Source organism: Camelina sativa, chromosome 6 (genome assembly GCF_030686135.1).
Source record: "Camelina sativa cultivar CO46 ecotype springtype chromosome 6, ASM3068613v1".
In the NCBI taxonomy this organism is placed as follows: Eukaryota; Viridiplantae; Streptophyta; class Magnoliopsida; order Brassicales; family Brassicaceae; genus Camelina; species Camelina sativa.
In genome coordinates, this window is record NC_141885.1 from 25,031,231 (window position 1) to 25,055,081 (window position 23,851).

General features: G+C 36.0%; 9 protein-coding genes across 14 annotated transcripts; 4 read left to right on the plus strand and 5 right to left on the minus strand.

Annotated features, from left to right (window-relative positions):
* Positions 1 to 90: 90 nt before the first annotated feature.
* LOC104792884 (UPF0725 protein At2g20620) lies at positions 91 to 3,489 on the plus strand. 3 transcript variants are annotated; one of them, XM_087454639.1, is made up of 12 exons: positions 91 to 470; positions 596 to 709; positions 790 to 965; positions 1,088 to 1,194; positions 1,286 to 1,369; positions 1,460 to 1,681; positions 1,861 to 2,059; positions 2,164 to 2,277; positions 2,392 to 2,596; positions 2,720 to 2,826; positions 2,910 to 2,993; positions 3,090 to 3,489. In XM_087454639.1, the coding sequence occupies exons 6-12, from the start codon at positions 1,617 to 1,619 to the stop codon at positions 3,285 to 3,287; spliced, it is 972 nt and encodes a 323-aa protein (XP_087310765.1). In that variant the 5' UTR covers positions 91 to 470; positions 596 to 709; positions 790 to 965; positions 1,088 to 1,194; positions 1,286 to 1,369; positions 1,460 to 1,616; the 3' UTR covers positions 3,288 to 3,489. The 3 variants fall into 3 exon arrangements, with proteins under 3 accessions (XP_087310765.1, XP_087310767.1, XP_087310766.1); XM_087454641.1 differs by having other exon boundaries at positions 139 to 470; positions 1,861 to 2,047; XM_087454640.1 differs by having other exon boundaries at positions 201 to 442.
* LOC147942977 (UPF0725 protein At3g44770-like) lies at positions 285 to 1,617 on the plus strand. The gene is made up of 7 exons (XM_087456252.1): positions 285 to 470; positions 596 to 709; positions 790 to 922; positions 1,088 to 1,194; positions 1,286 to 1,369; positions 1,460 to 1,495; positions 1,594 to 1,617. Exons 1-7 carry the CDS (start codon positions 285 to 287, stop codon positions 1,615 to 1,617), a joined length of 684 nt encoding a protein of 227 aa, XP_087312378.1.
* A 140-nt stretch (positions 3,490 to 3,629) lies between the features above and the next one.
* Positions 3,630 to 6,108, minus strand: LOC104792883 (inactive receptor-like serine/threonine-protein kinase At2g40270). 2 transcript variants are annotated; one of them, XM_010519142.3, is made up of 7 exons: positions 5,965 to 6,108; positions 5,759 to 5,869; positions 5,568 to 5,637; positions 4,943 to 5,358; positions 4,671 to 4,861; positions 4,445 to 4,577; positions 3,630 to 4,354 (listed from the first exon to the last, which is right to left on the minus strand). In XM_010519142.3, exons 2-7 carry the CDS (start codon positions 5,835 to 5,837, stop codon positions 3,762 to 3,764), a joined length of 1,482 nt encoding a protein of 493 aa, XP_010517444.2. In that variant the 5' UTR covers positions 5,838 to 5,869; positions 5,965 to 6,108; the 3' UTR covers positions 3,630 to 3,761. The 2 variants fall into 2 exon arrangements, with proteins under 2 accessions (XP_010517444.2, XP_087310764.1); XM_087454638.1 differs by having other exon boundaries at positions 5,759 to 5,990.
* A 1,498-nt stretch (positions 6,109 to 7,606) lies between these two features.
* On the minus strand, positions 7,607 to 8,802 carry LOC147942978 (uncharacterized protein At5g39865-like). The gene has a single exon (XM_087454643.1). The coding sequence runs from the start codon at positions 8,538 to 8,540 to the stop codon at positions 7,809 to 7,811; it is 732 nt and encodes a 243-aa protein (XP_087310769.1). The 5' UTR covers positions 8,541 to 8,802; the 3' UTR covers positions 7,607 to 7,808.
* Positions 8,803 to 8,947: 145 nt separating this feature from the next.
* On the minus strand, positions 8,948 to 11,960 carry LOC104792886 (putative methyltransferase PMT23). 2 transcript variants are annotated; one of them, XM_010519144.3, is made up of 8 exons: positions 11,335 to 11,960; positions 10,951 to 11,100; positions 10,598 to 10,868; positions 10,402 to 10,512; positions 10,146 to 10,314; positions 9,823 to 10,056; positions 9,534 to 9,728; positions 8,948 to 9,334 (listed from the first exon to the last, which is right to left on the minus strand). In XM_010519144.3, the coding sequence occupies exons 1-8, from the start codon at positions 11,782 to 11,784 to the stop codon at positions 9,136 to 9,138; spliced, it is 1,779 nt and encodes a 592-aa protein (XP_010517446.1). In that variant the 5' UTR covers positions 11,785 to 11,960; the 3' UTR covers positions 8,948 to 9,135. The 2 variants fall into 2 exon arrangements, with proteins under 2 accessions (XP_010517446.1, XP_087310768.1); XM_087454642.1 differs by having other exon boundaries at positions 11,306 to 11,938.
* Positions 11,961 to 12,271: 311 nt separating this feature from the next.
* Positions 12,272 to 14,727, minus strand: LOC104792887 (eukaryotic translation initiation factor 2 subunit alpha homolog). The gene is made up of 7 exons (XM_010519145.2): positions 14,097 to 14,727; positions 13,814 to 13,870; positions 13,647 to 13,733; positions 13,415 to 13,561; positions 13,221 to 13,325; positions 12,794 to 12,892; positions 12,272 to 12,645 (listed from the first exon to the last, which is right to left on the minus strand). Exons 1-7 carry the CDS (start codon positions 14,478 to 14,480, stop codon positions 12,490 to 12,492), a joined length of 1,035 nt encoding a protein of 344 aa, XP_010517447.1. The 5' UTR covers positions 14,481 to 14,727; the 3' UTR covers positions 12,272 to 12,489.
* A 227-nt stretch (positions 14,728 to 14,954) lies between these two features.
* Positions 14,955 to 16,759, minus strand: LOC104792888 (ferritin-4, chloroplastic). Its single transcript, XM_010519146.3, has 8 exons — positions 16,344 to 16,759; positions 16,127 to 16,210; positions 15,981 to 16,041; positions 15,794 to 15,881; positions 15,614 to 15,675; positions 15,427 to 15,492; positions 15,256 to 15,319; positions 14,955 to 15,137 (listed from the first exon to the last, which is right to left on the minus strand). The coding sequence occupies exons 1-8, from the start codon at positions 16,643 to 16,645 to the stop codon at positions 15,100 to 15,102; spliced, it is 765 nt and encodes a 254-aa protein (XP_010517448.1). The 5' UTR covers positions 16,646 to 16,759; the 3' UTR covers positions 14,955 to 15,099.
* A 544-nt stretch (positions 16,760 to 17,303) lies between these two features.
* On the plus strand, positions 17,304 to 19,271 carry LOC104699345 (exopolygalacturonase-like). The gene is made up of 4 exons (XM_010414664.2): positions 17,304 to 17,545; positions 17,722 to 18,033; positions 18,250 to 18,774; positions 18,867 to 19,271. The coding sequence occupies exons 1-4, from the start codon at positions 17,402 to 17,404 to the stop codon at positions 19,098 to 19,100; spliced, it is 1,215 nt and encodes a 404-aa protein (XP_010412966.2). The 5' UTR covers positions 17,304 to 17,401; the 3' UTR covers positions 19,101 to 19,271.
* Positions 19,272 to 20,612: 1,341 nt separating this feature from the next.
* Positions 20,613 to 23,851, plus strand: LOC104792889 (uncharacterized). 2 transcript variants are annotated; one of them, XM_010519147.3, is made up of 11 exons: positions 20,613 to 21,032; positions 21,207 to 21,249; positions 21,537 to 21,590; positions 21,713 to 21,776; positions 21,895 to 21,951; positions 22,141 to 22,247; positions 22,360 to 22,398; positions 22,980 to 23,068; positions 23,136 to 23,214; positions 23,301 to 23,348; positions 23,437 to 23,851. In XM_010519147.3, the coding sequence occupies exons 1-11, from the start codon at positions 20,863 to 20,865 to the stop codon at positions 23,515 to 23,517; spliced, it is 831 nt and encodes a 276-aa protein (XP_010517449.2). In that variant the 5' UTR covers positions 20,613 to 20,862; the 3' UTR covers positions 23,518 to 23,851. The 2 variants fall into 2 exon arrangements, with proteins under 2 accessions (XP_010517449.2, XP_010517450.1); XM_010519148.2 differs by having other exon boundaries at positions 20,614 to 21,032; positions 21,207 to 21,266.

The window sequence follows — 23,851 nt, forward strand, 5'->3', positions numbered from 1 at the left end:
AATTCTCTTTTTGTTGTTAGTGGTTGAATCTTTATTGAATTGTATTTTTGGGGGTTAAAGAAGAAATTGGGGTCTATTTACAATAAAACTAAAAGTAAAGGGGTGAAAAGATAAATAAAATTCAATTGGGAATTGAGAGAGAGAAGGACAGACAAACCCTTATAGTCGGGGATTGTCGTGTCCGTTCAACAAAAGTCTCCAGAAACCGGCGAACTGTGAGAACAGCTCCGGTGAAGTCGATTTGGGAGTAGAAGACGAGTGTTCAGTTCAGCGAGATCGGAAAGATGTATGATGTGATGTTGGATGAGGCGAACTTGTGGCATCACGAACACGAACAGGATGAACCTCCTCTCCGTAAGCGGAAGATCGAAGAAGCTCCTCCACCTTCACCTGTCGAAGACGTTTATTTCTCCGACGAAGAAGATCCTGAGGAACAAGAAAAGTATCGTCTTCAAGTTGTTGAGTCTTGTGTAAATTTATCTTTCTCTTTAACTCCCTTTTCCTTTTTGGGTGTGGTTTCTTGAAATTGTGCTTTGCAAGTTTTGTGCTTTACGATTTCCAAATTTTAATATTTTGTTTGAATTTGTAATTTTAGGGATTTGATGTTGATTTCTGCAACCATACGTATAATGGGATAATGCCGGGTGGATGTAGTCCCTATGACAAACTCTTTGCAAAGGCTGGACTCCATTGTTACAATCTTGACAAGGTTACTCTTTTTATGGAGAGGTACTTTTGCTTTACCCTCTCCTTGTGATTGACTTACCTCATTGCTTCTAACCTTTGTAGGGAAAGAAGTTAGAATTCAAGAGTCTAGTCAAAGTTAACTTAGAAATCGGTTCACTTTACAATTCTTACTCAACTTCTGAGGTGATGGATCCTATCAACAACTCAATTCACACTTTCCAAACTTTAGTGCCAGGTACTCGTAACAAAAATATGCAGGATCAAGCCTCAAGTGCCAGGTAAAACTGTGTGTGTGTGTGAAAAAAGAGAGTCCATTTGTCATTGTTTTCATATCGAGATAGTATATAATCATGGCGGCAATACTGTTTCTTTTTAGCTAAATATTTTGAAAATGTTTTAGGCATGGGAGATGCCACTTGCTTTTGGGACTTGGATGCTATAGATGACTTCTATAAAGGTGATATGCCAGATTGGCCACCGAATGATGATAAGTTACAGTTCTATGAGGTGAATTGTTTAGTTTTTGACTCATCTTCTTCACTATATAAATGTGATCTGTTTTCAACTAATAAGTTTTAGATGATTAAAAAAAATGCAGGTGAATGAATTAGAGTTGCGAGACAATGAATGGCTTCATCTATACGCCGAAGTTGCATTGTTCTCCGAGTGGGCCGATGACCTGGTGAGGATATATAAAAAAGCTTAGATATGTGAGTGAGCATATGACACTTTCTTTTCTCAACAATATTTTTGTTTTATTTTTGTTTTGCAGAGTGCTTACATGCCGTTTGAGATGAAGAAAGTAGTGGTACAAACAACAGGAGATGTAGAGTCGAGTATGAAGCTCAAGTCGAGAAATGCAATCTTCTATATGAGTTTCAAGATTCGTGGAGGTCGCGGGTGCAGAGGCATAGTAAGAAGAACAAGTGATGGAAAAACAGGACATATGTGCCTTGAAGCTAGATGCTGGATCGACAAGTAATGACACTAGCTGGTAATCTGATATTCTGTGGTCTTTTTTTTTTTTTTTTTTTTTTTTTATATGTATCGATCTTCTTATGTTTAAATGGTATCTATATATACACACTAGAGAGTCCGTAGAAATTCAAGCTATATATGTCATATAATTTTGTATCAAATTATACCCGAATTTGATACGACTGTTCCGTTCAGTGAGATCGGAAAGATGTATGATGTGATGTTGGATGAGGCGAACTTGTGGTATCACGAACAGGATGAACCTCCTCTCCGTAAGCGGAAGATCGAAGAAGCTCCTCCACCTTCACCTGTCGAAGACATTTATCTCTCCGACGAAGAAGACATGGATCCAGTGGAACGGGAAAAGTATCGTCTTCAAGTTGTTGAGTCTTGTGTAAATTTATCTTTCTCTTTAACTCCCTTTTATTTTTGGGTGTGGTTTCTTGAAATTGTGCTTTTCGTATTCCAAATTTAACATTTTTTGAATTTGTAATTTAGGGGTTCGATGTTGATTTCTTCAATCATACGTTTAATGGGATAATGCCGAGTGGATGTAGTCCCTATGACACACTCTTTGCCAAGGCTGGACTCCATTGTTACAATCTTGAAAAGGTTACTCTTTTTAGATGCTTTACCTCATTGCTTGATAGATGCTTACCTCTCTCCTTGTGATTGATTTGATAGATAGATAGATGCTCACCACCTCATTGCTTCTAACCTTTGTAGGGAAAGAAGTTAGAATTCAATAGGGTAGTCAAAGTTAACGCAGAAATCGGTTCACTTTACAATTCTTATTCAACTTCTGAGGTGATGGATCCCATCAGCCACTCAATTCACACTTTCCAAACTTTAGTCACGGATGCAGGGTATGATAACAAAGCGCACTTGATACTCTTCACAAAAATATGCAGGATTAAGCCTCAAGTGCCAGGTAAAACTGAAACTCCACTTGTCATTGTTTTCATATCATCGATTGCGTATAGATAATCATGGCGACAATACTATTTCTTTTGAGTTATTGGCTACATCTTTTATAAAAAAATGTATGTTTTAGGCATGGGAGATGCCACTGTCTTTTGGGACTTGGATGCTATAGATAACTTCTACAAAGGTGATATGCCAGATTGGTCACCGAATGGTGACAAGTTACAGTTCTATGAGGTGAGTTGTTTAGTTTTTGACTCATCTTCTTCTGTTTCTACTAGTTACAGTTCTATAAGTTTTAGATGATTAAAAAAATGCAGGTGAATGAATTAGAGTTGCGAGACAATGAATGGCTTCATCTATACGCCGAAGTTGCATTGTTCTCCGAGTGGGCCGATGACCTGGTGAGGATATATATAAAAAAAAAAAGCTTAGATATGTGAGTGAGCATATGACACTTTTTTTTCTCAACAATTTTTGTTTTTGTTTTGGTTTTGCAGAGTTCTTACATGCCATTTGAGATGAAGAAAGTAGTGGTACAAACAACAGGAGATGTAGAGTCGAGTATGAAGCTCAAGTCGAGTAATGCGATCTTCAAGATTCGTGGAGGTCGCGAGTGCAGTGGCATAGTAAGAAGAACAAGTGATGGAAAAACAGGACATATGTGCCTTGAAGCTAGATGCTGGATCGACAAGTAATGACACTAGCTAGTAATCTGATATTTTGTGGTCTTTTTTTTTGTTGTTTATGTATTGATCTTATGGTAATAGTAATTGTGCACCCAAATTTTTACCTTACAAATTTTTCAGGTTGTAATTATGGAAAATTGATGTTAGATGCATTTTCTCCCTTGTAACTACTTAAAATTAAATGAGATTATTGGTTGACAAAGAAAAAAAAGATGCATTTATCAAAATTTGTGTGTTTCCCTCCACTCAAATTCAAACACCATATCGTGCACACTTATATTCTTGATGCTGCGGGACAATTCACGTATTCTCTACCATTTTCGTACAAAGACATCTAGAAGACATATATAATTTCTACAAGACTTTTTTTTTTTTTTTTTTTCCGATTTGCACACTAATTCATCATATACATGTCAATAGGTTTACTTTTAAACTCACATCTTCAAAATATTTACGGTTTTATTATTAGTGAAGGGCTCTCTCTTAGGCAGTGGAGGACAAAACCTCCAACTCTGCCCACCAAAGAGGTGACAGTTTCGGCGTAGCATCGTTAGGTGATATTCCCGTGATCTCCCGTAACCATCCTGTGACTTCACCCATTATAGGCCTCTCTTTCGGGTCGGTTCTGAGGCATGATTTGATAACTTCACCTATATTCTCAATCTTGTCATCATAAGATTCCAGTGTTGGATCTACCATCTTGGCTAGTAGAGTCTCTCCTCTCAAGAAATCAACCAGCCCGGTATCTACCGAGTCAAGTTTGTTAACCGATTCCGGGAGTTTCCCGGTTATCATTTCGAATAAAAGTAAACCGAAGCTGTAAACGTTGTCTTGGGGATTCAAGACTGAGATGCCTGTGTTTAGGATTGTGCTGTTGATGCTAGTCTCTGTCTCAGATGTACCGAAACTGAAATCGGATACTTTGACAGCATAATCTTCCGCGAGCTGAAGAGATGATGAGACGAGGTTGGTGTGAGCTATAGGTGGATTGAGTTGGTGCATATGGTCAATGCAATATGCTGTACCCATTACGATTCTTAACCTCATTCCCCAGTCTAAGTGTTCTGATTCTTTACCTGTAACCAAACAAAAAAAAAAGATTTGCTTCTCCATTTAGATAACAAAGCCAACATAAGAAGACATTGTAGTTTTTGACAAGTACTCACAGTGTAAATGCTCAAAGAGTGATCCGTTTGGAGCATATTCAAAGATCAAGATCCTGGTGAAAGGTTCCTTTTCCTCACAGTAACCAAGCAGGTTTACAAAGTTCTTGTGGTTGATCTTCGACAACATTTCAATCTGAAATCACGAAACAGAACACGCTAAGTCCCACTATATATATATTGTTGTCGTAACAAAATCTAACGAACGGGAAGAAACAAAACATAGTACCTTGTTCCTAAAGTGTATTTCTGTATTGTTCTTCCAGTCTTTAGTGGATGTAGTATCAAATGAAGCAACAGCTATCTCTACTCCACTTGATAGTGTTCCTTTGAACAATTTCCCAACTGAGCAAGATCCAATGACATTACTAAAATCTTCACATGCAGCTTCAATCTCAGATCTTTTGAGTACAGGGACACCTAAGGATCAAAAATCCACTGATTACTAAACAAAAAGGATACAAATTTGGCTAATAATCCAAGTAAGTGAAAGAAACTTACCAGTTACAAAAACTCTCTGAAGTTGTCCACTAAGACCTGTACGCCAAGGATTCACAGTTTCTCCAGCCTCACGTCTGTAAAAGTAGACACCAGTAGCCACAAGGAGAAGAAAAACAGCACCGCCTACTACGCAGCCAACCACTAGAGGAACAACCACTGAAGAAGAATCAGAGTTTCTTCTCTTAGAGGGAGCAACTGACACAGATGGAAAAAGTGAAACATCTTGTGTAGATGATGAACTCTTTTGTGGCTCTGGAACTATTGAAGAATGTTTTTGAGAAGGGTTTGGGGATGATGATGGTGTGATAGTTGCAGCTATAGTAGCAGCGCTGTTTTTGGGTTTTTTTCTAGAAGACAAATCGTTGTATGTGAATGGGTTACGGACAAGTGTTTTCCTGTGGAATCCAACAGCTTTCCTAAACAAAAGGTAGAAAAAATAAATTAACCCATTGCAAAGCATAGTAAGCTACATAGACATATAAGCATGAACTAAGAGACATCTTCTTAGTGTAGATCTACCAACCCCCTTGACTTTCAAGTTCCAGATTAAATTAGAGTAGAGAATCAAAATGCAAACCAAAGGAGACACTACAAATCTCAGAAATAAACTGAAGGTGATACTTACAAGTTATTGGAATCTCCATCTGACCATAGATCTTTCTTTAAACTGTCTTCACTTTTCTGAACATCTACACCTGAGAGAACACAAAGCGAAACAGAGGATTTCAGAAAAAAAGGTTCTAGCTTTTGTTCTGTCTGCAGCAAACCAAGCATAAAAAGGAGTAATTCAAACGAAAAATTTTAAAAAGTCAATACCTTGGTCAATGAGAGAACAACAGGAACCGAAGAAGCTGAGAAGGAACACAGAAGACACAAAAGAACGCATTTTGAACATTGATCTCGAATGAATCGAGAAGACAACAGTAGCTGCAAGAGTTGAGAGCAGAGGATGGTATGACGAGTTTGGATCTAATCAGAGAAAACAAAAAGAGAGATAGAGAGAGAGAGAGAGAGAGAGAGACTTGTGACTTGTGAGTTTCCTCCTTTGTCTGAGAGCAGAGACGAGTTTGAGTTTTGATACAAGAAAGCGCGTGCGCCGTGTTTTGCCCGATTAAGGAAAAACTTAAACTAAAGGAATCTAATCGGGCTTATTTTTTCTGGTCAACGAGAATTAAAAAGATGTGCTTATATTTATTTTATAAAAACCAGTCAATTTGTTTCCTTATTGTATTTTCGTGAAAATTAAACTATTCGAGAAATTGTTTTATTTTTCAACGAGTATTATTGTCACATACTGTAACCCAAGTCTACCACGTTCGAACCATGCTTGACTTGGACGTATTCCAAAGTCCTAACCATTGCGAGGAAACTAACATCAGCAGTTTCCTACTTTTTAATCCGTTTAGTAATTAACCTGACTAGGAGACGATTTTTACAAAATCTTCCAATTATTAAAATAATAATTTGGGTATTTAGATATAAAATCTTACTTTTTAAAATTCTGATTTATTTACAATTTTTAAAAAATTAATTAGTAATTTTTGTCCATAATTAATTAGAGAGAAAATATTCTTTTTTAGAAATTAATAATTATTAAAAAAAAATTATTAGTCTAATATTAAAATTATATTTTTATTCTTAATGAAAAATTAAACATTTAACTAAAAACCAATGGCATGACAATATAATTTTTTTACACTTTATAAGATTAGTTTTATAATTGTACTTCTCAATTAATATAGTAGGAATTGTTTTGTCTATTAATATAGTAGGAATTTTTTTGTCTATTGTATATTTAGCCGCCTTGATTAAAAGTTAGGTGAAAAAAAAAATGATGTGTTGTTTGGTTTAATATTAAGCATTGACTAATAACTAAGTATATAGTAAAATTTTAATGGCAGAACTAATAAGGTTCAAAAGAATAGGCTCAATTCTAGCCAGCCACCGTCTAAAAAGACTTGTGGCTTTGCGAATGGTTCCCACCTTCTTGATTTCTCTTTGGTTATTTCTTTCAATTTGTATTGGTTACGATTCAACCAAGGTATTAAAAACAAGAGAAGAAAATCAAGAGAAACAGGTCATGAGCCACGTAGATTTGGTTTGATGATCATATCTGAAACTGAATGATTGAAGTTGAAGGAATGATTGTCATCTCAAATATTTGTGACTATTTCAAATTGGAAGGTTGCTTAGCTGTTGCTTTCTTTCTTCGTCCCCAATTCTCTCTTCCCATGTGGGATCCTCGTGGTCTGCTAACTAGTCAGCGTGCAAAACCCCTATTCTTTATTAGTATAAATGTGCTACATACTTTCGTATCTTAGTGTTTTATATTTCGTAAAAACATTACATATTATATTGTTATAGGAACCAATTATGCGAAAAATAAAATTTCCGGCCGGAGAATCTAAGATAATAAACAAGTTTGCCTACAGCCCTACCTAGCTATGTTGTTGACAAATAAATTATTCTTCAATGGATAAGGATATGGTTTTGTAGATTAGCTTCGACAATGGATATGACCAACATATGTTCTAGCTAAGTAATTCATGGTGAACTAATAATTGTTGTTAATGGTGGGTCTTCCCACAACTATTTTATTCGTGATTTGGTTACTATAAACGTTTTAAATGATTAAAAAAAAAAAGTGTGAAAGAGAATAAGGAAGAAGAAAAGAAACAATTTCATATTCCCTTCATGGGAATTGGGAAGAGAGATGCATCATACATTACATAGAGATTAAATGGGGTGAAACTAGTCAAATATTACTAGTCAAACTTTCCTAAGTTTCACTTTCTATATGATTTATTCTAAAAATATTCTTCCAGGATAACCAAAAAGCCATTTTATCCCTAGTTATAATTCAATTTCATCTACCGGAACTCTTAGAACTCCGTCGCTTGTGCACCGGAAAACACGAAACACACCTAACCAAGCCTTGCACATTGCAAGCCTTACAGCTTGTGAATCCAGATCTCTCCGAGAAGATTTTGTGACTACCATTACACCGATCACACATAACAAATCTCCATCCCCTACACGAATCACATACCTCAGCGAATCTTTCACCTGACGGTGTTAACGCAGCGATCAGTTTCCTCAGCTTGTCGTTCTCATGCAACTGCTTAATCTCTTCCGACCCGCCGATATATCTCCCACCGATAAAAACCTTAGGCAACGTCACTTTCTTTGTTCCGAACATCGTTTGCAACTCATCGTGAAATGTGGAATCCATCAATAAATCTCGCTCGTCGATATTGATTCGGAATGCATGGAGGATGGACCGCACATATCTACACTCCTCGAACGTCTTCCTTATGATTCCAAGGCTAGTGTAGTAGATAACGACGCCTCGGTGGTGATCAGCGTTGGGGATATCTACGACGGAGAAACTTGGATTTGAGATACGTCCGTGAATCCTAGCAGGACTCCGAGGCTGGTGAATGACTTGACGCCGGGGAGGGTAGGATTCTGATGAGGGGTCATCAAGGAGGTTTTGGATGTCTTTGAGTGATGAACATGAGAAACGTCTCGGCCATTTTGGTGAGTCGGGTGAGATTTCGTGACGACGTCTGCGTGGTTGAAACCAATTCGGGAACATTAGAGAAGATCAACAACAAAATCTTGAGGAAAATGAAAATGTTAAACGAGTAAATATTAGTATCAGTGAAAAGAATAGATAAGGACCTAATCACTACAAAATTATTTCTTACCCAAAAAGAACCAAAACATTTAATTTATATTCTTACATTTTCATGGTAGTCAAAATTTATTAATTGTGTTAAAAAGTTCATGACTTTTTTTTTTTTTTTTTTTTTGACAAACAAATGATTCCATTCACTCAGATAGAAACATTACAAAAAGTTCATGACTTCAAAGTGTGTTTACAAATCATAAACTCAACAAAGATTCAAATCGCTTATATATACTTTGAAAAGGCCCCCATGCACATTAGAGCTCTCTCGTTAACTTTGACCTTTACTCTCGTGGTAAAACAACCAAGCTCTGTTTTTAGGGTGCAAACTGTGATATAACTTATAGTTGGTAAACTCAAAACAAAATCCCCTTAACAAAGTTGGTTCTCTCTAATGGAAGGGGTACTGTGATATATATAATCTAGTTGCGTCATTTGATAGTGTACAAATGAAATCACTTTGCTAGTATTGTTTATGCTTCTCTTTTTCTGTCTATCAGTATCAGAGCTCCGGTTTAGCAGGACGCCAAAATCCCTTCCGACCAACCAAAAACCTGTCCTGGTATATTTTGGTTGACCAATGAAGCGAGCCAAATATGGATTCAAGCTTCTTTATTGTTTCCTTGGTGTCTTGTACCACGAGATATCCGCCTGGTCTCACTATCCGATCTATCTCAGCTGCCACTTGTACAATGTCACATCTGAAACAGACCCAAAACACCAAACATCAAACAGAGTTTCTTGGGACAAACCCGTTTCTGAATAAGCCAAATCTAACTGAACGAGACAAACAAAATTAACCCGTTCTAGTTCAGTACACATATCTCAAAAGCGGGAAAACCGAACCAAAACAGTGAATTGAAAACTCAAGAGACTGATAAATTCTGATCAGTTGTTTACCTTTGTGAGACATCTCCCAGGAAGAAACTGGAATGTAGCAGATCATATGTTCTAGGGTAAGTGTTGAGGGACTCACACCAATCATGGTAAACTCCAATCAAGCCTCGATCATAAACAACGGAGAGAGTGTCAGGTTTATCCACAGGCACAACATTCATCACCCATAGAGGTCGGTTTATAAGTGCAGCAGCAAAGCTATCAGCATAACATAGACAATAACAAGCTGTGTCATATCTCAGTTTGGGAACAACCGGATTCTAGTTAAAAAAAAACAGAGAATGAAAATAACCTGCCATAACCAGCATTCATGTCCATCACATTCCGCACACTCGACCAGTTTACAGCTAAACGTTCAAGATAAACATCAGATACAATTGCTGACCATTTCTCTGTATCTTTCTTCAGTTTTCCCGCTTCAACCGAAATGCTTTGAGGTTTAACACTCACAAGCCGTTTAGGCCATATCTCAGGCCAACTCTTTCTGTTCGGTAACTTGGAAATGCATTTGGCTAGTGGAACATACCTAAGAAGAAAAGAAAAAGTTACAAAACAGTGGACATATTATATATACTATGTGAATGTGAAGCATCATTTTGTATAACAGTTTCATACCATGAAGCATTTACTTCCTTTTTATCGCACAGAGGTGGATCTTGTGTGCTGCGTTTATTGTAGCAAGATTCTGAAGTTGGCTTTTGATAGATCACAAGTCCGATTCCAGAGGAATCAACCGTCTTTGTCACAACCTTCCAGCAGATGGACTTAGTCAAAGAGACCATTGCTGCAAAACAGACATTGTAACAATTAAAACCATAAAGATCAAGAGGGGTCTTAAAAGAACCAAATCAAGAAAATGATTGTTGCGAACAATTCCAAATTCTGCTATCTCTGTCATTATCTCGATAGACCGGTGTTGCAGACCATATGAAGAAACCCCCTGGCCTAAGTACCCTATTGAGCTCCAACAACGGTTTCCCACCTAAGAAATTAAACCAAAAAGATCATGAAACCTTTCAACCTTACTTAAGGGCTAAGAGGGAAACAAACAAGGGTCAAAATAATACCATCAGCATCCCAATGGACTCTACACCGTGCACAATGGATAACATCAAACGCATTGCTCGGGAATGTAAGCTGTTGCGTTCCAATAACAGAAAGAGTTGCAGGTATTCCTCGTTCTAACGCAAACTGAATCTGAGCTTCATGTTCATCTTTAGGAGCAAATGACATTGTAATAACATCTTTATCTAACAAAAAACCGCCAAAGCTAGCAACACCACAACCAACATCTAATACAACCCTTATGTTTTTCCCCCATTTGATACTCGGTAAAGCCTGTGAGTTTAACACAAATCAGCCTTTCCACAACAAATAAACAGGGGAAACAGCAATAACCAAAAAAACAAAAATTGCTGACCTGTTCAATGAACTCAACGTAATGAGTAACCCCAAATTTGAATTGAGTACCTCCTCCAGGAAAAACAAGATATTCACCGGTTTTATTAACCCAATTTTGTTCCTTCTTGTATTCTACGAGCTTGGGGTGAGGAACATTGTCATACCAAACCTACACATTATATAGAGTAAACAACTAAAGACATGTTCCAATAGAAACTAACACTCTACAAACATTAACTTTGAATCTATCAGACTCTTTTACAGAAACTTCCAAATACTCAAAATGGGTTACTTAACCAAATCATATAACTTTCAGATCAAGCTCGGATCAAAAGTTAGAATTTTCGAAAAAAACAAGAAAAACCAAAGCTTACCAAAAACAAAAACAGGAACTGTCTCTCACCATATCCCGACTCTTAGGCCACGGAACCGGAGGCTTATAGTTATGCGGCAAGGGAACGAGACATGTAGGGCTTGGTTCAGGGCAATGACGTTCTCGATGCTCCATATGTCTCCTCGATTTGAGCTGCTTAATTGCAGCGTAGTTATCAAGACAAGGTATGTAATCAACAGATCCTGCGCCTTTACATAGATCCCATTTTTTCAGCTCTTCCACCACACCATCGAGTGATGATGAAGCGCTTATTAGCTTCATCTTCTGTGGAGTTTGATCGGAAGAAACGTCGACGTTTTGGTTAGGAACTGAGGATTTGGGGTTTGGTGTGTAGTAATCGGTAGGGGTGAGAGAAGGGAAAGAGAATGTGACGTAATTGGTCGTGGACAGGTAGACTGTGATGGTGATGAGGATAGTGCAGAGGAGTAAAACGACGACGGGTTGTACGGATATCCCCATTGTAGAAAGATCGTTTAGAGATCGATCAGTACGAGACGCGTTTCAGGTAATAATAATAAGAAGAAGAAGGTGTGAGCTCAAGCTCCATAAGTCACAGCTTTCACATTTCGATTTTGCAGAGCTTAAAGTAATATTTTTTAATGCGCCGACAAACAAAAACAAAACAGAAGTGTCACGAATGTAATATTTTGTTGTTTGTAAAAGAAAATGTTTAATTTTGTAATAAATCATTTTAATTATATTATCAGATCGTTTTTTTCTATTAGAATATTGTTTCTGTAAACTGCAAATTTTCTCAATATAATTTGATTAGCAGTAGTGTAACTGATATCTTCGGAGACATCAGATCTAATTGAAAATACACAACGACCATGGCCAAATCCAATCAACCTACCTTTCTAAGATAATAATGAGTCATGTGGTGTGGACTGACTCAACATATTATTGAGCAGTGTGACTGTGTGAGTGACAGAGAGTAAATAATATATGCAAAGAATCAATCTTTTATAAAACCATGAATGTATGATTGATATGTAACCCACAATGGGTAAAATAAACTGCCTCAAGATGTCAAAAAAACACATAATATCCCCACCGAGGTTTTTCTACTTGTCAAAAGCTTTAAAACAAAACACTCAACCGTTGAGATTGAGTAGATTTAAATGAGAAAGAAAATTAGTCGGACAAACAATAGATCCGGCAATCTTACTCAATGATTCCAGCACCACCGTCGAGATCCACTTCGCCCATTCCTGTGTCCTCTTCTTCGTCTCCGCTCTCTTCATCGCCACTAATTTCTTCATTGTCAAGACGTAGCTTAGCCATGTGCTCTGTCAGCATCTTATCATCACGTTCACTCACCTATCAAATACATATATTAACATTAGACTCTTGAATGTGCGTGGTTGAGAACAACAATACTGTAAACAAAACACCAAACAAAAAGCTGGTTCTTGTGACATGCAACTTGAGACGGTTCATCAGTAAAAGAAGGTTGTAAGATACTCACAGCTCGAGCTCCCTCCTTAACGACAAGCTTGCCTTTGTGTGTCTCAATTGTCTCAGTGCAAGCTATAATTGCTTTGTTTAGGATTTCAATCCCTTGGTCCTGTTAGAAAATGATACGATTAGGAACAGAGGGATAAAACAACAGCATTTACACATTTCTGGTTTAAGTGAAGACAAATCCGCACAGCTACATAATTTGGCTACCAAAAATGGAAAGACCAGTTTTTGGACAACAATAGTATCTGTGTGTGTTTTCTTACGCATCTGCTTTACTTGCAACTAAATGATTTCAACTTTTGCAATCTAAAATTGTGGCAGTAGCTTTACTGGATATACAATCCACATAGAGACATAAACCTAGGGGAACGTTACTTTCTGTAATATGCCAAACCAAATGAATCATACTACAAGATAGAAGATTGTCTAACCTTGTCAAGTGTCTGAGTAGTAAGGACATAAAGAGGTGGAGCAACCAATTTAATCTTAACAGGGCAGTCGTCGTTTCCAGCGGCTTCAGCGTTTTTCATGGCCTCCTGAAATTTGCAAGCATGGGTGAGAAAATCAAATTAAATCATAATGTAGTCTTTTCAAAAGTAAAAGATAATCCAATAAGAGATATGACCTTAATGTGAACAACTCCGTCAAACTGAAAACACTTCAATTCGATATCAGCACGGATTTTCATTGGTTGTGGTGTCATTCTCCTCCTAATGTTCTTCACAAGTGCATCTTTCACTTCCTCCGTAACAGCAGGTACAACTTTAGTCACCTACAACAAACAGACAACTTGTAAGATTAGCACTCAAAGGAAAAGTGTACTAAAAGATAAAACAAACCCAGAGAAGAACGTATACCTCTTCACCGTCGGGCCCAACTTCTTTGATCTCACGAGTGAGGCCACCCAACACCGAGTCAGGATCCGTCACTAGGATCTTGAAGGCCTGAACAAAAAAAAAAATATATTTGAGAACTAAATAATCATAGATATACAATATTAAATCTCAAATTCACAGATTCTTACCTCAAAAGCATGACCATGTTTCCGATACAGAGGCCAACCAATGTTCACATACAACTCCTGCAATATGAAATCTCTAATCAATGTATAACCATAGATTACATCAATATATTATGATAGCTACTGAATACAAATATTTGATCACTAAACATATAGGAGAAAACCAATAACCTAATAGATTCAAGTCTACCAGAACAAGAAACATCTCTAATCAGCAAATCCAAATCAAGCAGGTAAATCCCAAAATTCAACTACGGTTATGGCAAATAACATCTAAAGATCATACCTCCAAATCAAGAGATAGAGTCTCAGCAACATGGCGCATGATAGAATGGACAAGCTTGCTCTTGTTGTACCTCTCTTCACAAGTTGAGATATCCTCCTCGCTAACCCTACGTTTGCTCAGATCAATGTAACCTTTCTCTTTGTCCACACGCAGGACCATGACAGGCTCAATTCTCCCGACCTTAATCAAACTGCTCACACTTCGGATCCGACGACGGGAGAGCTCAGAGAAGAGGATCATTCCTTCGATGTTGTTGTACTCCAGCAGAGAAACGTAAGCTCCCATATCGGCGATGTTCTTCACCTGGATCATCACCGCCATATCCACCTCTGGATACTTCGACTCGTACATCCGACACTCCAGATTCGGTGTCTGATTCGCCATGATTGGATGATTTCAATACTCACGTGAATTGACTCTTTGTTGAATCGGAAGTAAGCAACGAGGCGGAGAGCAATTAGGGTTTTAGGCGACGGAGCAATTAGGCTGATTCTTTTGGCTAGGGATAACTGATAAGAGACGAGCGATGAAAGCAAACTGAAATCAGCTGACTTGCGTCAAAAATGCCAACTTAAAACGACGCCGTATCAGATACACAATTAGGTTTTCAATTGGGCCACAACAATATTAGGTTTTGGATGAGGGGGGGGGGGGGGGGGTTAAAAGCCCATTCGGATTTCAAGTCAGATAATGAAATTGTATCTTTTTATTTTGTTAATCGATCTCTATTCATGAATTGCGTTTAAACCAGCACTACACTAATCACAGGCTTGAATCGATCGTGGTATCAGCATGTTTCAGAGTCAGATTGAACCAGACTGTATATATCGGTTACCACTCACCACGAGATGGGTTCGATGAACCTTAAGACCAGAATTTAAACTCATGTTTAAAATCGTACAAGCTGAAGAAACTAAACATAAACTAGTTCCATACATATCACTAAGAGAGCTTCATATAAAAAAAAAAAAAACACCAGAGACAAGAGTCCTTCCAACGCTGCTTACCCTTCCAGAAGCATCTCGTTGAAATGCCATGTTCCTGAAAATCATCCCAAACATTAAAACATATTCAATGGCACGAAGTGAAGGAATAAGTGATTTTGTTGTTCTTTTAACTCTTTGTAGATTAAAACAAAATGTAAGAGATTAGTATATACCGTGTCCTTTGCCAACTCGTCGCAGTTGGGCAACATATTCTGAAATCATCTTAATTGCTTCCACCTAAGAAATGATTCATTTTATCAACAACGCCAATTAGAACTTTCTTTGACAGCTTAGAAACAACAGGAGTGCTTTGCCACTAACATAGAACACCCCAAATGATTTACCTGCTCTGTCAGAAACTCGCTCTCAATAAAATCTGCCAAGTGGACATCATTGTTCTTCGAAGCAACCTGTTGAACAAAGCATTACAAAAATTGAGAACATTTCTTTCAGAGTGAAGATTGTATTTACTTTTCAAATAGGGATTTGAGATTATATTGTATAAACTCAAGAAAGAGATGGTCTTTATACACTGTGGAGGTTTAAGAGCTTCTCATTAACTAGTTTCTCCAGTGACAGAGCCAGCTCCATGCCTGCAAACAACAAATCACAGAATTGTATGTTAAAACTCTTATATCCATTGGGGCTTCAATCTCCATATGAGAGAAACATTTTATCATGATACAAAGTGTTAGAACCTTCTGAGCTTACCATATAGAGCATCTCCTTTATCAACGTGTTCAAACTCTGAGAGAGGCATCACAATGGACTGTAACTTGACCTTCCCACCACGTTTGTTCTGCAACTCATGGAAAACCCAAAACATGTTAACACTTACTAAGCTCAATTATGGCTTATGAACTAGAGAAACAAATAACGAAATAGTTCTCTCTAGAACCTGATACTCCATAAACTTCTCAGCGTGTTCCCTTTCTTCCACACTTGATTCCTTAAAGAACCTGATACCCAAGAAACCAACAATTGACTATGAATAAACAACAACAACAACAACAACAAAAGTTCCAAAAACATCCAAAAACTCACTTAGCAAGACCCTTGAGGGCGACGTTGTCCCGATCGAAGTAGGCATACATAGCGTGATACACATACGAGACATTGTACTCCACACTGCAGTCAAAAATCCAAAATCCATTGAAGAAATTTAGATCTTATAGCTAACACAAACAGATTACAAATACTGAATCGAAGCGAGGGGAAGGAGGTATAAGAAAGAAAGAAAGAAAGAAAGAAAAAAACTTACTTGATCTGATCGTTAATGGCGGCTTCACACTCGTCTGAGTACTTCTGCCGAGCAAGCGAGAGATGAGAGCTTACTGGAACAAGATCGAGCTCCTTTTTAACCTCCTTAAACGGCTCGAAGACAACGCCGCTCAAGGAATCGGTGGTTGAGCTCTTAGATGCGCGAACAGAGAAAGCTACGTTCCCAGATTTTCCAGAAGAAACTCGAAGATTGGAAGATAACAAAGGAGAGATATCTTTCTTCACGCCATGGAAACTCACTAGAGAAAGAGCTGAAGATGAAGTTACAGTCTTAAGAAGCATTTTTTTTTTTTTTTACTTTGATTAGATTTAGAAACAGTTCTTCGCCGAGAAAATTGGAGAAGACGAATGGTTTTTTTCTTTCTTCTTTTGTTAGCTTTGTGGGAAATTGAGATTGTGATGGGTTGATGATGAGGCTGTGGATGAGAGACACGTGTACGAACATGATTGAGGAATGGGTTAACGCGCGTGGCAAGCTTGTGGCAAAGTATCGATCGTTATCCGTGAAATTTTTCTTGGACTTAATTTTATTTTTGTTTTATTTGATGAAAAATCATTAGTTACATAATTCGATTTTATAATAATTTCTTGTAATTTGTGAAAACAAAAACCTCTACAATAGAGAGAATGTGCAACTTTAGTTAATCCTAAAATTCATAATTGTTTTATTTTTTTAGGCAAAATTAGTTTTTTTTATATATATCTGTTAAAACAAGTGTAATTAGAAGCAAAAATATTGTTTACGGAAATGTTATTGGCACATTACCAAATTGAAGATTTTGTTTTAACAGAGGAAACAATAAAACAAATCATAAATAAATTTGAAAAACTTTAACCAATCATAATCATTACACAATAACCTACCTAGTTTTAATCATTAATCAATAACAAAATTCAACTTATTTATAATTGATCATAGAGCAATGCTAACTCTATATAAGCCAGATAAAACAGGCCAACACTTCTCATTGTCTCTTAAAAGGTATTGATAAACAACACATATTTGTAATCTCCATATACCTTAAGCATAAGAATAAAATGGCATGCATTTCTTATACCTTTAAGACTTCGTGTTTGTTCCTCTTGTTCATTGTCGCTGCAAGTCGTCCAGCCAATAAGCCAAAGGTTTTCAACGTCCGACGCTATGGCTCAAAACCAGACGGGAAAACTGATAACGCCAATGTATGTACACAACAATTTTTCTAGTTTAATTTTGATCACTAATTAGTTTTGAGATGAAAATCTATTAATATTAATACAATCATAAACACATATGATCAATATACAAATACAAAAGAGAAATATTTATATTTTATTTGATTATTAACCTATGCTATTTTTAACACTTACAAAACTAGGCATTCACAAGTGTATGGAAAAGTGCATGTGGAAGGAAAAGTGGAAGTAGTAAAATTTACGTACCAAAAGGAACATTCTACTTCGGTGGTATAGAGTTTGTGGGTCCATGCAAAAATCCTATTGAATTCATTATCGATGGAACTTTATTGGCTCCTGCAAACCCTATGGATATTAAGCAAGACACATGGATCAACTTTAGGTATATCAACGATCTCTCTATCTCTGGATCAGGAATACTTGACGGCCAAGGAGAACAGTCTTGGCCACTCAATGACTGCCACAAAAACCCTAATTGTCCTAAACTAGCTATGGTAACATTTCTTAAACTTTTTCACTTATTGCTTCATTTTAACAAATATGATTATTATTTACATTTAAACCATAATACAAAAGTGTGATATGATACTTATACAATGATATAACTCTAATTCAAACATTATTCATTATACACAACTTTATTAAAGTTTATAATTTATAAATTATATGAGAAAGTAACAATTCTTATAATAAACTTGATTTTTTCATAGAATATGGGATTTGCTTTCGTTAACAACTCAAATATCAAGGACATAACATCACTCAACAGCAAAATGGGACACTTGAACTTTTATTCCGTCCATCACTTTAACATTACTGGAGTCACTATAACAGCTCCTGGCGACAGTCCCAACACCGATGGCATCAAGATGGGTTTTTGTAGCAACATTCAAATCTCCAAGACAAACATCGGGACCGGAGACGATTGTATTGCTATTCTTTCTGGAACCACTAACCTCAATATCTCTAACGTCAAGTGTGGTCCCGGACATGGAATTAGTGTCGGAAGCTTAGGGAAAAATAAAGATGAGAAAGACGTAAAGGATTTAACGGTAAGAGATGTCGTTTTCAATGGCACAAGCGATGGTATTAGGATCAAGACCTGGGAATCTTCAGCTTCGAAGATCCTTGTTTCGAACTTCGTGTATGAGAATATTCAGATGATTGACGTTGGAAACCCTATCAACATCGACCAGAAATATTGTCCTTACCCACCTTGTGAACATGAACAAAAGGTTAAATTTCTATGCGAAAACAAGCTTTATATTATTTTCTTCCATCATAAGAAAAAGCAAAAACAAAACATAACTGGTATTTCTCTTTTCAGGGAGAGTCTCATGTTCAAATCCAAGATCTTAAGTTAAAAAACATATATGGAACATCGAAGAACAAAATGGCAGTGAAATTGCAATGTAGCAAGAGTTTCCCATGCAAAAATGTTGAGTTAATTGACGTTAACCTAAAACACAACGGAGTTGAGGGTGGATCTTCCACTGCGGTGTGCGAAAATATTAATGGTTCCGCCAGTGGTAATATGGTTCCTCAGCATTGTCTGAATTGATTCCACGGCCATCTAAACAATAATCATGTGTTGTATTTAATTGGTGTATATGGTTATGTTTTTATCTAATTGGTGTGTGACATGTGCCAAGTATATCGATATATTTTGACATGTATAAAAAAAAATTTATTTAATAATTATAAGAAAATTAAAAAATCTTAAAAATAAAAGGATTATAATTAATATTGTTGAAAGTATATAAAATCAAAAGTAATCTATTATATCACTAATTCTAATCGGAAAGTTATCTATTAAATTACTTATTTCAATAGAAAAATAGATACAATTAATAAGGAAAAAAATTGCAATTTAAATGCAATTATTATTATTATAATCATAGAGTAAAAATAAATTTATACAGAAGAGTGATTAAAGTATAAAAAGGTTTAATGTGTTAAAATTACTGACTAACATAATATAAGAAAAATAATATAATCAAAATAAAAAATTAATGTAATTTTCTTAATTTTTTTCAATCGATGAATAATTTGATAGTGTATTCAATATTATTATGTATTATAAACTTTGGTTTTCAAAGTTAGTAACTCATATGATCGCAACACGTGTCAATTTTAACAATTAAAGTTTTTGTCATGTGTTATACAAAAACTTTGTTTTAACATATTTGTTAATTAGAAGAAATTAAAAATTTAAAAATTTAATAAATATAAAAGATAGTTCATATATGTATACTATAAATAATCTTAATTCTAATTTTAAATTACTAATTTTATAAGAAAAAGAATTAAGAAAATTATATAATTAATTACTATAATATTATAATTTAATAAATTATACTGTCAATTATTAATCATAGAAAAAGGATTGTAAATACTCACCTTTAGAAAAACAAATATTTTTTCTCATAATAATGTCTTTGATTTTTTTGATTAATTTATGATAATGTTAGTGTAGTTTTATTTAAAATTGGTTGGACAAGTAGTAAAACTATTACGTATGAGATTACAAAAGATGAAACAAATATATTTAAGATATTGTTACTTTTTCAAATATAAGATAAAATTAGTTCTCAATAACAAATATATTTAAGATATTGTTACATTTTCAAATATGAAATAAAATTAGTTCTCAGTTTTTTCTTTGTTTTAGTTTTTTTTTAAATTTGATATAGTGCACATTTTTTATATAAAAATTATAAATATCACTTATTGGGATAGAATGTAAAAAATTAAAATCTAATTTTATTATCAAATAATATATAAAGAAATTGTATTGCAAGATAATTGTAAACCCTAAACAGATATTAAACGGAGAAACGGCGTGCAAAATCTCATACGGCAACGGTGTCAATAATTTCCAATCTAACGTTGACGAACTCGATTAAGTTTGGATTTGGGGTTTTTGTTAAAATCACATGAACCAAAGAAATTAACCCTGATTCTGTTTAATTCATTAAACCCGGTTCAGCTGAAGAAACTAGATTGAAGTTGAACCATACCGAGGTTCGGTTTTGACTTTCCCATATAAAATCGAATAGTAGTACAATATACCAAAAGTTAAGTGGCTTATTCGTAAGAATAACAAAGTTTTGGGTATAACTGAAAGATTCGGTCGATTCAACGACGGATGTAAAATACTAAAATTCAAGAACAGCGACGACTGCAGCCGTGCCGAGCACTCATCTCTTCTTCTCCGTTGAGATCCTCGGGGACATGAGTATGAGATCGTAGGAGATAATTTTGAAGTAAAAGAAGACAAATCGAATACAAGAATCGAAAGAGCGAGGAGAAAAAAAGGAGAAATGTCGGGGAGACTATGGATTCCGAGGTTTCTTCTCATCACTCTCGTCCTTATTAGCTTCCGAGTTAACTCTCAATGTGAGTTCAAATTCACTGGACGCAAAAAGGTCTTTAATTTCAATCTAGCTTCTTCGATTCGAAATTTTCCTCACGGTGTCCTCAGCGAAGATGGGTACTTTCTCAGATTCCCCTTTTTTTTTTCTTTTTTTTATGCTTCAATCTCGATGCATTAGGGTGCTGTAGTTTCATATTGGATGGTATCGATTTCGTCGTTTTGCTCAATCTATGTTACTTCATTTGTGTTCTGCTTTTTTACTAAGTTGAAAGTATTTGGATGATGAATCAGGTTTTATAAAGTGGAAGCGAACAGTACTGTGCTATGGTTTCAGGTTGTCTTCTATATCAGGTTACACAGTACTGTAACTTACACTTCGTTTCTGTTTTTTTTTTCTTTGTTACACTGATCATGATCTGTGTAATATCCTTCATCTTGCTGTTAATGGAACTGTAGAAGAAGAATCATTGACAGGTTTGCTTAGGATAAGTCTTTATAGTTTAGGTGGTTCCGATTTGAAGATTACAAATTGCTTGGTAGTAGTTATAATGCCCTTTTATGTTTTTACATATAGAGCAGTGTGATTTATGATTGTTATTTTTAAACTGTCTTGTGGACCAGCTTTGTGACGTGTTGATTTTCAATCACGATCCCCCTCGATGCGTTGGTTGTGAGGTAAGATTTTTGGCCACTTTTGGTGTCTCGATCTATCCTTTAAGAGAAGAAACTGAAAAAGTTTTTATCTTTTAACTTCGAAAATCTCAATCAGTCTCTTTGACTTTCCTTTTCTCACTTAGAATTGCGGAGGTCCAACACACTGTGGAACATCTTGTAGTGCACTTGTGTCAGAAAATCTAAGAGGTACAATAATCTCACTCTGACAGTAATCACAGCATGTAAATTTGTAAGGTGTAGAGATCACACGATGCTTTTGAGCTAATAAGGAGATAAACCATCTTAAAAATATAATCATTTGCAGGGTATGATGTATGCAGTTCTCTAGGGCACGGCTCAAGCACCAAATTTGATATTATTGGTAAGGCTTAAGATACCTTTATGTAAAAATTGTTATTTCTCTCTAGTCGCTTGTAACGATGGACTTGGCACTATGTGAGTTCTAAGTTGAAAAAAAGCTAAATTGTGTATGTTGTTTTCTCCCCCAACTTCTTATGCAATTTATAAAATAGTAATGCTGTCTGAGAGATTTTTGTTTTCAATATGGTAGATAAAGAGGATCCTGGCAAAGGCGTCATTGTTAAGATGTCAAGTGGAAACAGGAACGAAAATTGCTCGCTTTCAGTTTCTGTTATTTGCCAGAAAAATAAAGTTGATGTAAGGAGGATTTGTATATCAGACATGCTACTTATTTTTATTAATTGGAGTTGATTTAGTAGTTTCTAGGACGTAATTCACTCATATCTCATTCATCATTTCCTTTTCTCAGGGACCACTCACTCTGGTGAAATCTGGTACCTGCCACTATGTGAGTGTCCAGCACAACTCATTTTATTTATTCTTTTTCCTAGAGCTTTGAAATTACCATGTCTCATTGTTATAGTATATAAGTTTTAAACTGTATCAAAAGCTTTATCGCTTACGCACTGCATTTAGAGTAGGAAACAAATGGAATTACTTTTGCTCGTAGAACATGTTCTTGAAAAACCCATTACTGCATTCTTCTATGCCCTACAAATCTTGAGTTCTTATTAGCATCTCAATATCTTTATTCTATGAAGTATGGAATCTGGCTAATTATGGATATGCTGATTTCTTCTGTGGTTTCACTTAAGCCCTTGGACGAACATATGTAAGAGAACATTTGAATTTTAGTTTGCATTGTAAGATACAGTGAATTGTCGAGTTTGTATGAGTGTTCTCATGTTTTCTTGGAAGTCAAAACAAAATTGTCGAAGTAAGTATTGGCAGCATAGGTAAACCTTGATCTCTGTTTGGCGAGTGATTGACTTAACTTGGAATACTTTTGTTTGACTATGAAATTGAAGATATTTTTTCCTGTCTTTCTCATTCATTCGACTTGAATTGGAGATCTTGTTTCACTGACAGGCAACTCAGCTGCGACATCCCTCCGGTTGTGCAGCAGCTATATCCGGCCATAGAAGTGGATGGGGCTGGTCTAGTACCTTACTAATCATGTGAGCATCTCATTCTCTTTATGCTAGGCTATTGGAATTTTATTTGAAATGTTTTGATCTATTTCAGTATCTTGTGCCTATTGGGAGCTTATCTGCTGGGTGGTTCAGCGTATCGTTATTTCTCCCTTGGAATTCGTGGCACAGATGTATGTTTCACTAACTTCCTTTATACATGAAAAGATTTCTAATATACTGATTCTATCACAACTGAATATTCACTTCCTGTTTTTAGGTAATCCCGAATGTGGATTTCTGGGCCACTATACCTCACAGAACACAAGTATTGTTCTGTGTTTCCATTTTCTCTTCTGGTGGATTTGTGTCTAAGAATAAATTCATTTGGTTTACGCGTTCACTTCATCTTGCAGGGCTGTTGTGGTTCAATATTTTCGAGATTTGGGGGTTCTAGTCGTGGTCAACGAACCTCATATTCTCAGGTCAACTTCTGAGCCAGTCACAGCATCCTCTCTGATCCATGGTCTGGAGACAATTCACCAACCTTGCCTTGACTCGTTCAACCAATTGCAAACGTCGCTAGAGTTTGATACTCTTCTGGCCATTATATGACTGCAAGTTATAAGGTCCCTCTCCTTTTCATCTTGTTATGTCATATATCCCTTTAGAAACAAAAGAATCTTGTTTATTGGATAGAGAAAACAATGTGACGCCATTGCGATCTAGGGCCTTTCCCATTTCCAGTATTTGCTCTTTAGAAATTATTGTCGTGGTTTCTTGACGCTGATTTTGAAGTAATGTTAACCGCTGTGTTGATGTTTTAGACAA

Coding starts and splice junctions, on each gene's coding strand:
- LOC147942977 (XM_087456252.1), top strand. CDS start 285: ATGTATGATGTGATGTTGGATGAGGCGAACTTGTGGCATCACGAACAC. Junction 1,195..1,285: donor ATAAGTTACAGTTCTATGAG/GTGAATTGTTTA, acceptor AAAAAAATGCAG/GTGAATGAATTAGAGTTGCG. Junction 1,496..1,593: donor TTGAGATGAAGAAAGTAGTG/GTACAAACAACA, acceptor TCGCGGGTGCAG/AGGCATAGTAAGAAGAACAA.
- LOC104792884 (XM_087454639.1), top strand. CDS start 1,617: ATGGAAAAACAGGACATATGTGCCTTGAAGCTAGATGCTGGATCGACA. Junction 1,682..1,860: donor ACAAGTAATGACACTAGCTG/GTAATCTGATAT, acceptor TGTTCCGTTCAG/TGAGATCGGAAAGATGTATG. Junction 2,994..3,089: donor CCGAGTGGGCCGATGACCTG/GTGAGGATATAT, acceptor TTGGTTTTGCAG/AGTTCTTACATGCCATTTGA.
- LOC104792883 (XM_010519142.3), bottom strand. CDS start 5,837: ATGTTCAAAATGCGTTCTTTTGTGTCTTCTGTGTTCCTTCTCAGCTTC. Junction 5,638..5,758: donor TTGTTCTCTCATTGACCAAG/GTATTGACTTTT, acceptor GTGTTCTCTCAG/GTGTAGATGTTCAGAAAAGT. Junction 5,359..5,567: donor GATGGAGATTCCAATAACTT/GTAAGTATCACC, acceptor CCTTTTGTTTAG/GAAAGCTGTTGGATTCCACA.
- LOC147942978 (XM_087454643.1), bottom strand. CDS start 8,540: ATGTTCCCGAATTGGTTTCAACCACGCAGACGTCGTCACGAAATCTCA.
- LOC104792886 (XM_010519144.3), bottom strand. CDS start 11,784: ATGGGGATATCCGTACAACCCGTCGTCGTTTTACTCCTCTGCACTATC. Junction 10,869..10,950: donor ACGTTGAGTTCATTGAACAG/GTCAGCAATTTT, acceptor TTAAACTCACAG/GCTTTACCGAGTATCAAATG. Junction 9,729..9,822: donor ATGAATGCTGGTTATGGCAG/GTTATTTTCATT, acceptor TTATGCTGATAG/CTTTGCTGCTGCACTTATAA.
- LOC104792887 (XM_010519145.2), bottom strand. CDS start 14,480: ATGGCGAATCAGACACCGAATCTGGAGTGTCGGATGTACGAGTCGAAG. Junction 13,871..14,096: donor CTCTATCTCTTGATTTGGAG/GTATGATCTTTA, acceptor TTCATATTGCAG/GAGTTGTATGTGAACATTGG. Junction 13,562..13,646: donor TTGGGCCCGACGGTGAAGAG/GTATACGTTCTT, acceptor TGTTTGTTGTAG/GTGACTAAAGTTGTACCTGC.
- LOC104792888 (XM_010519146.3), bottom strand. CDS start 16,645: ATGCTTCTTAAGACTGTAACTTCATCTTCAGCTCTTTCTCTAGTGAGT. Junction 16,042..16,126: donor GCCCTCAAGGGTCTTGCTAA/GTGAGTTTTTGG, acceptor CTTGGGTATCAG/GTTCTTTAAGGAATCAAGTG. Junction 15,882..15,980: donor AGAAGTTTATGGAGTATCAG/GTTCTAGAGAGA, acceptor CATGAGTTGCAG/AACAAACGTGGTGGGAAGGT.
- LOC104699345 (XM_010414664.2), top strand. CDS start 17,402: ATGGCATGCATTTCTTATACCTTTAAGACTTCGTGTTTGTTCCTCTTG. Junction 17,546..17,721: donor GGAAAACTGATAACGCCAAT/GTATGTACACAA, acceptor TTACAAAACTAG/GCATTCACAAGTGTATGGAA. Junction 18,034..18,249: donor ATTGTCCTAAACTAGCTATG/GTAACATTTCTT, acceptor ATTTTTTCATAG/AATATGGGATTTGCTTTCGT.
- LOC104792889 (XM_010519147.3), top strand. CDS start 20,863: ATGTCGGGGAGACTATGGATTCCGAGGTTTCTTCTCATCACTCTCGTC. Junction 23,069..23,135: donor TCTAGTACCTTACTAATCAT/GTGAGCATCTCA, acceptor GATCTATTTCAG/TATCTTGTGCCTATTGGGAG. Junction 23,215..23,300: donor TTGGAATTCGTGGCACAGAT/GTATGTTTCACT, acceptor TCCTGTTTTTAG/GTAATCCCGAATGTGGATTT.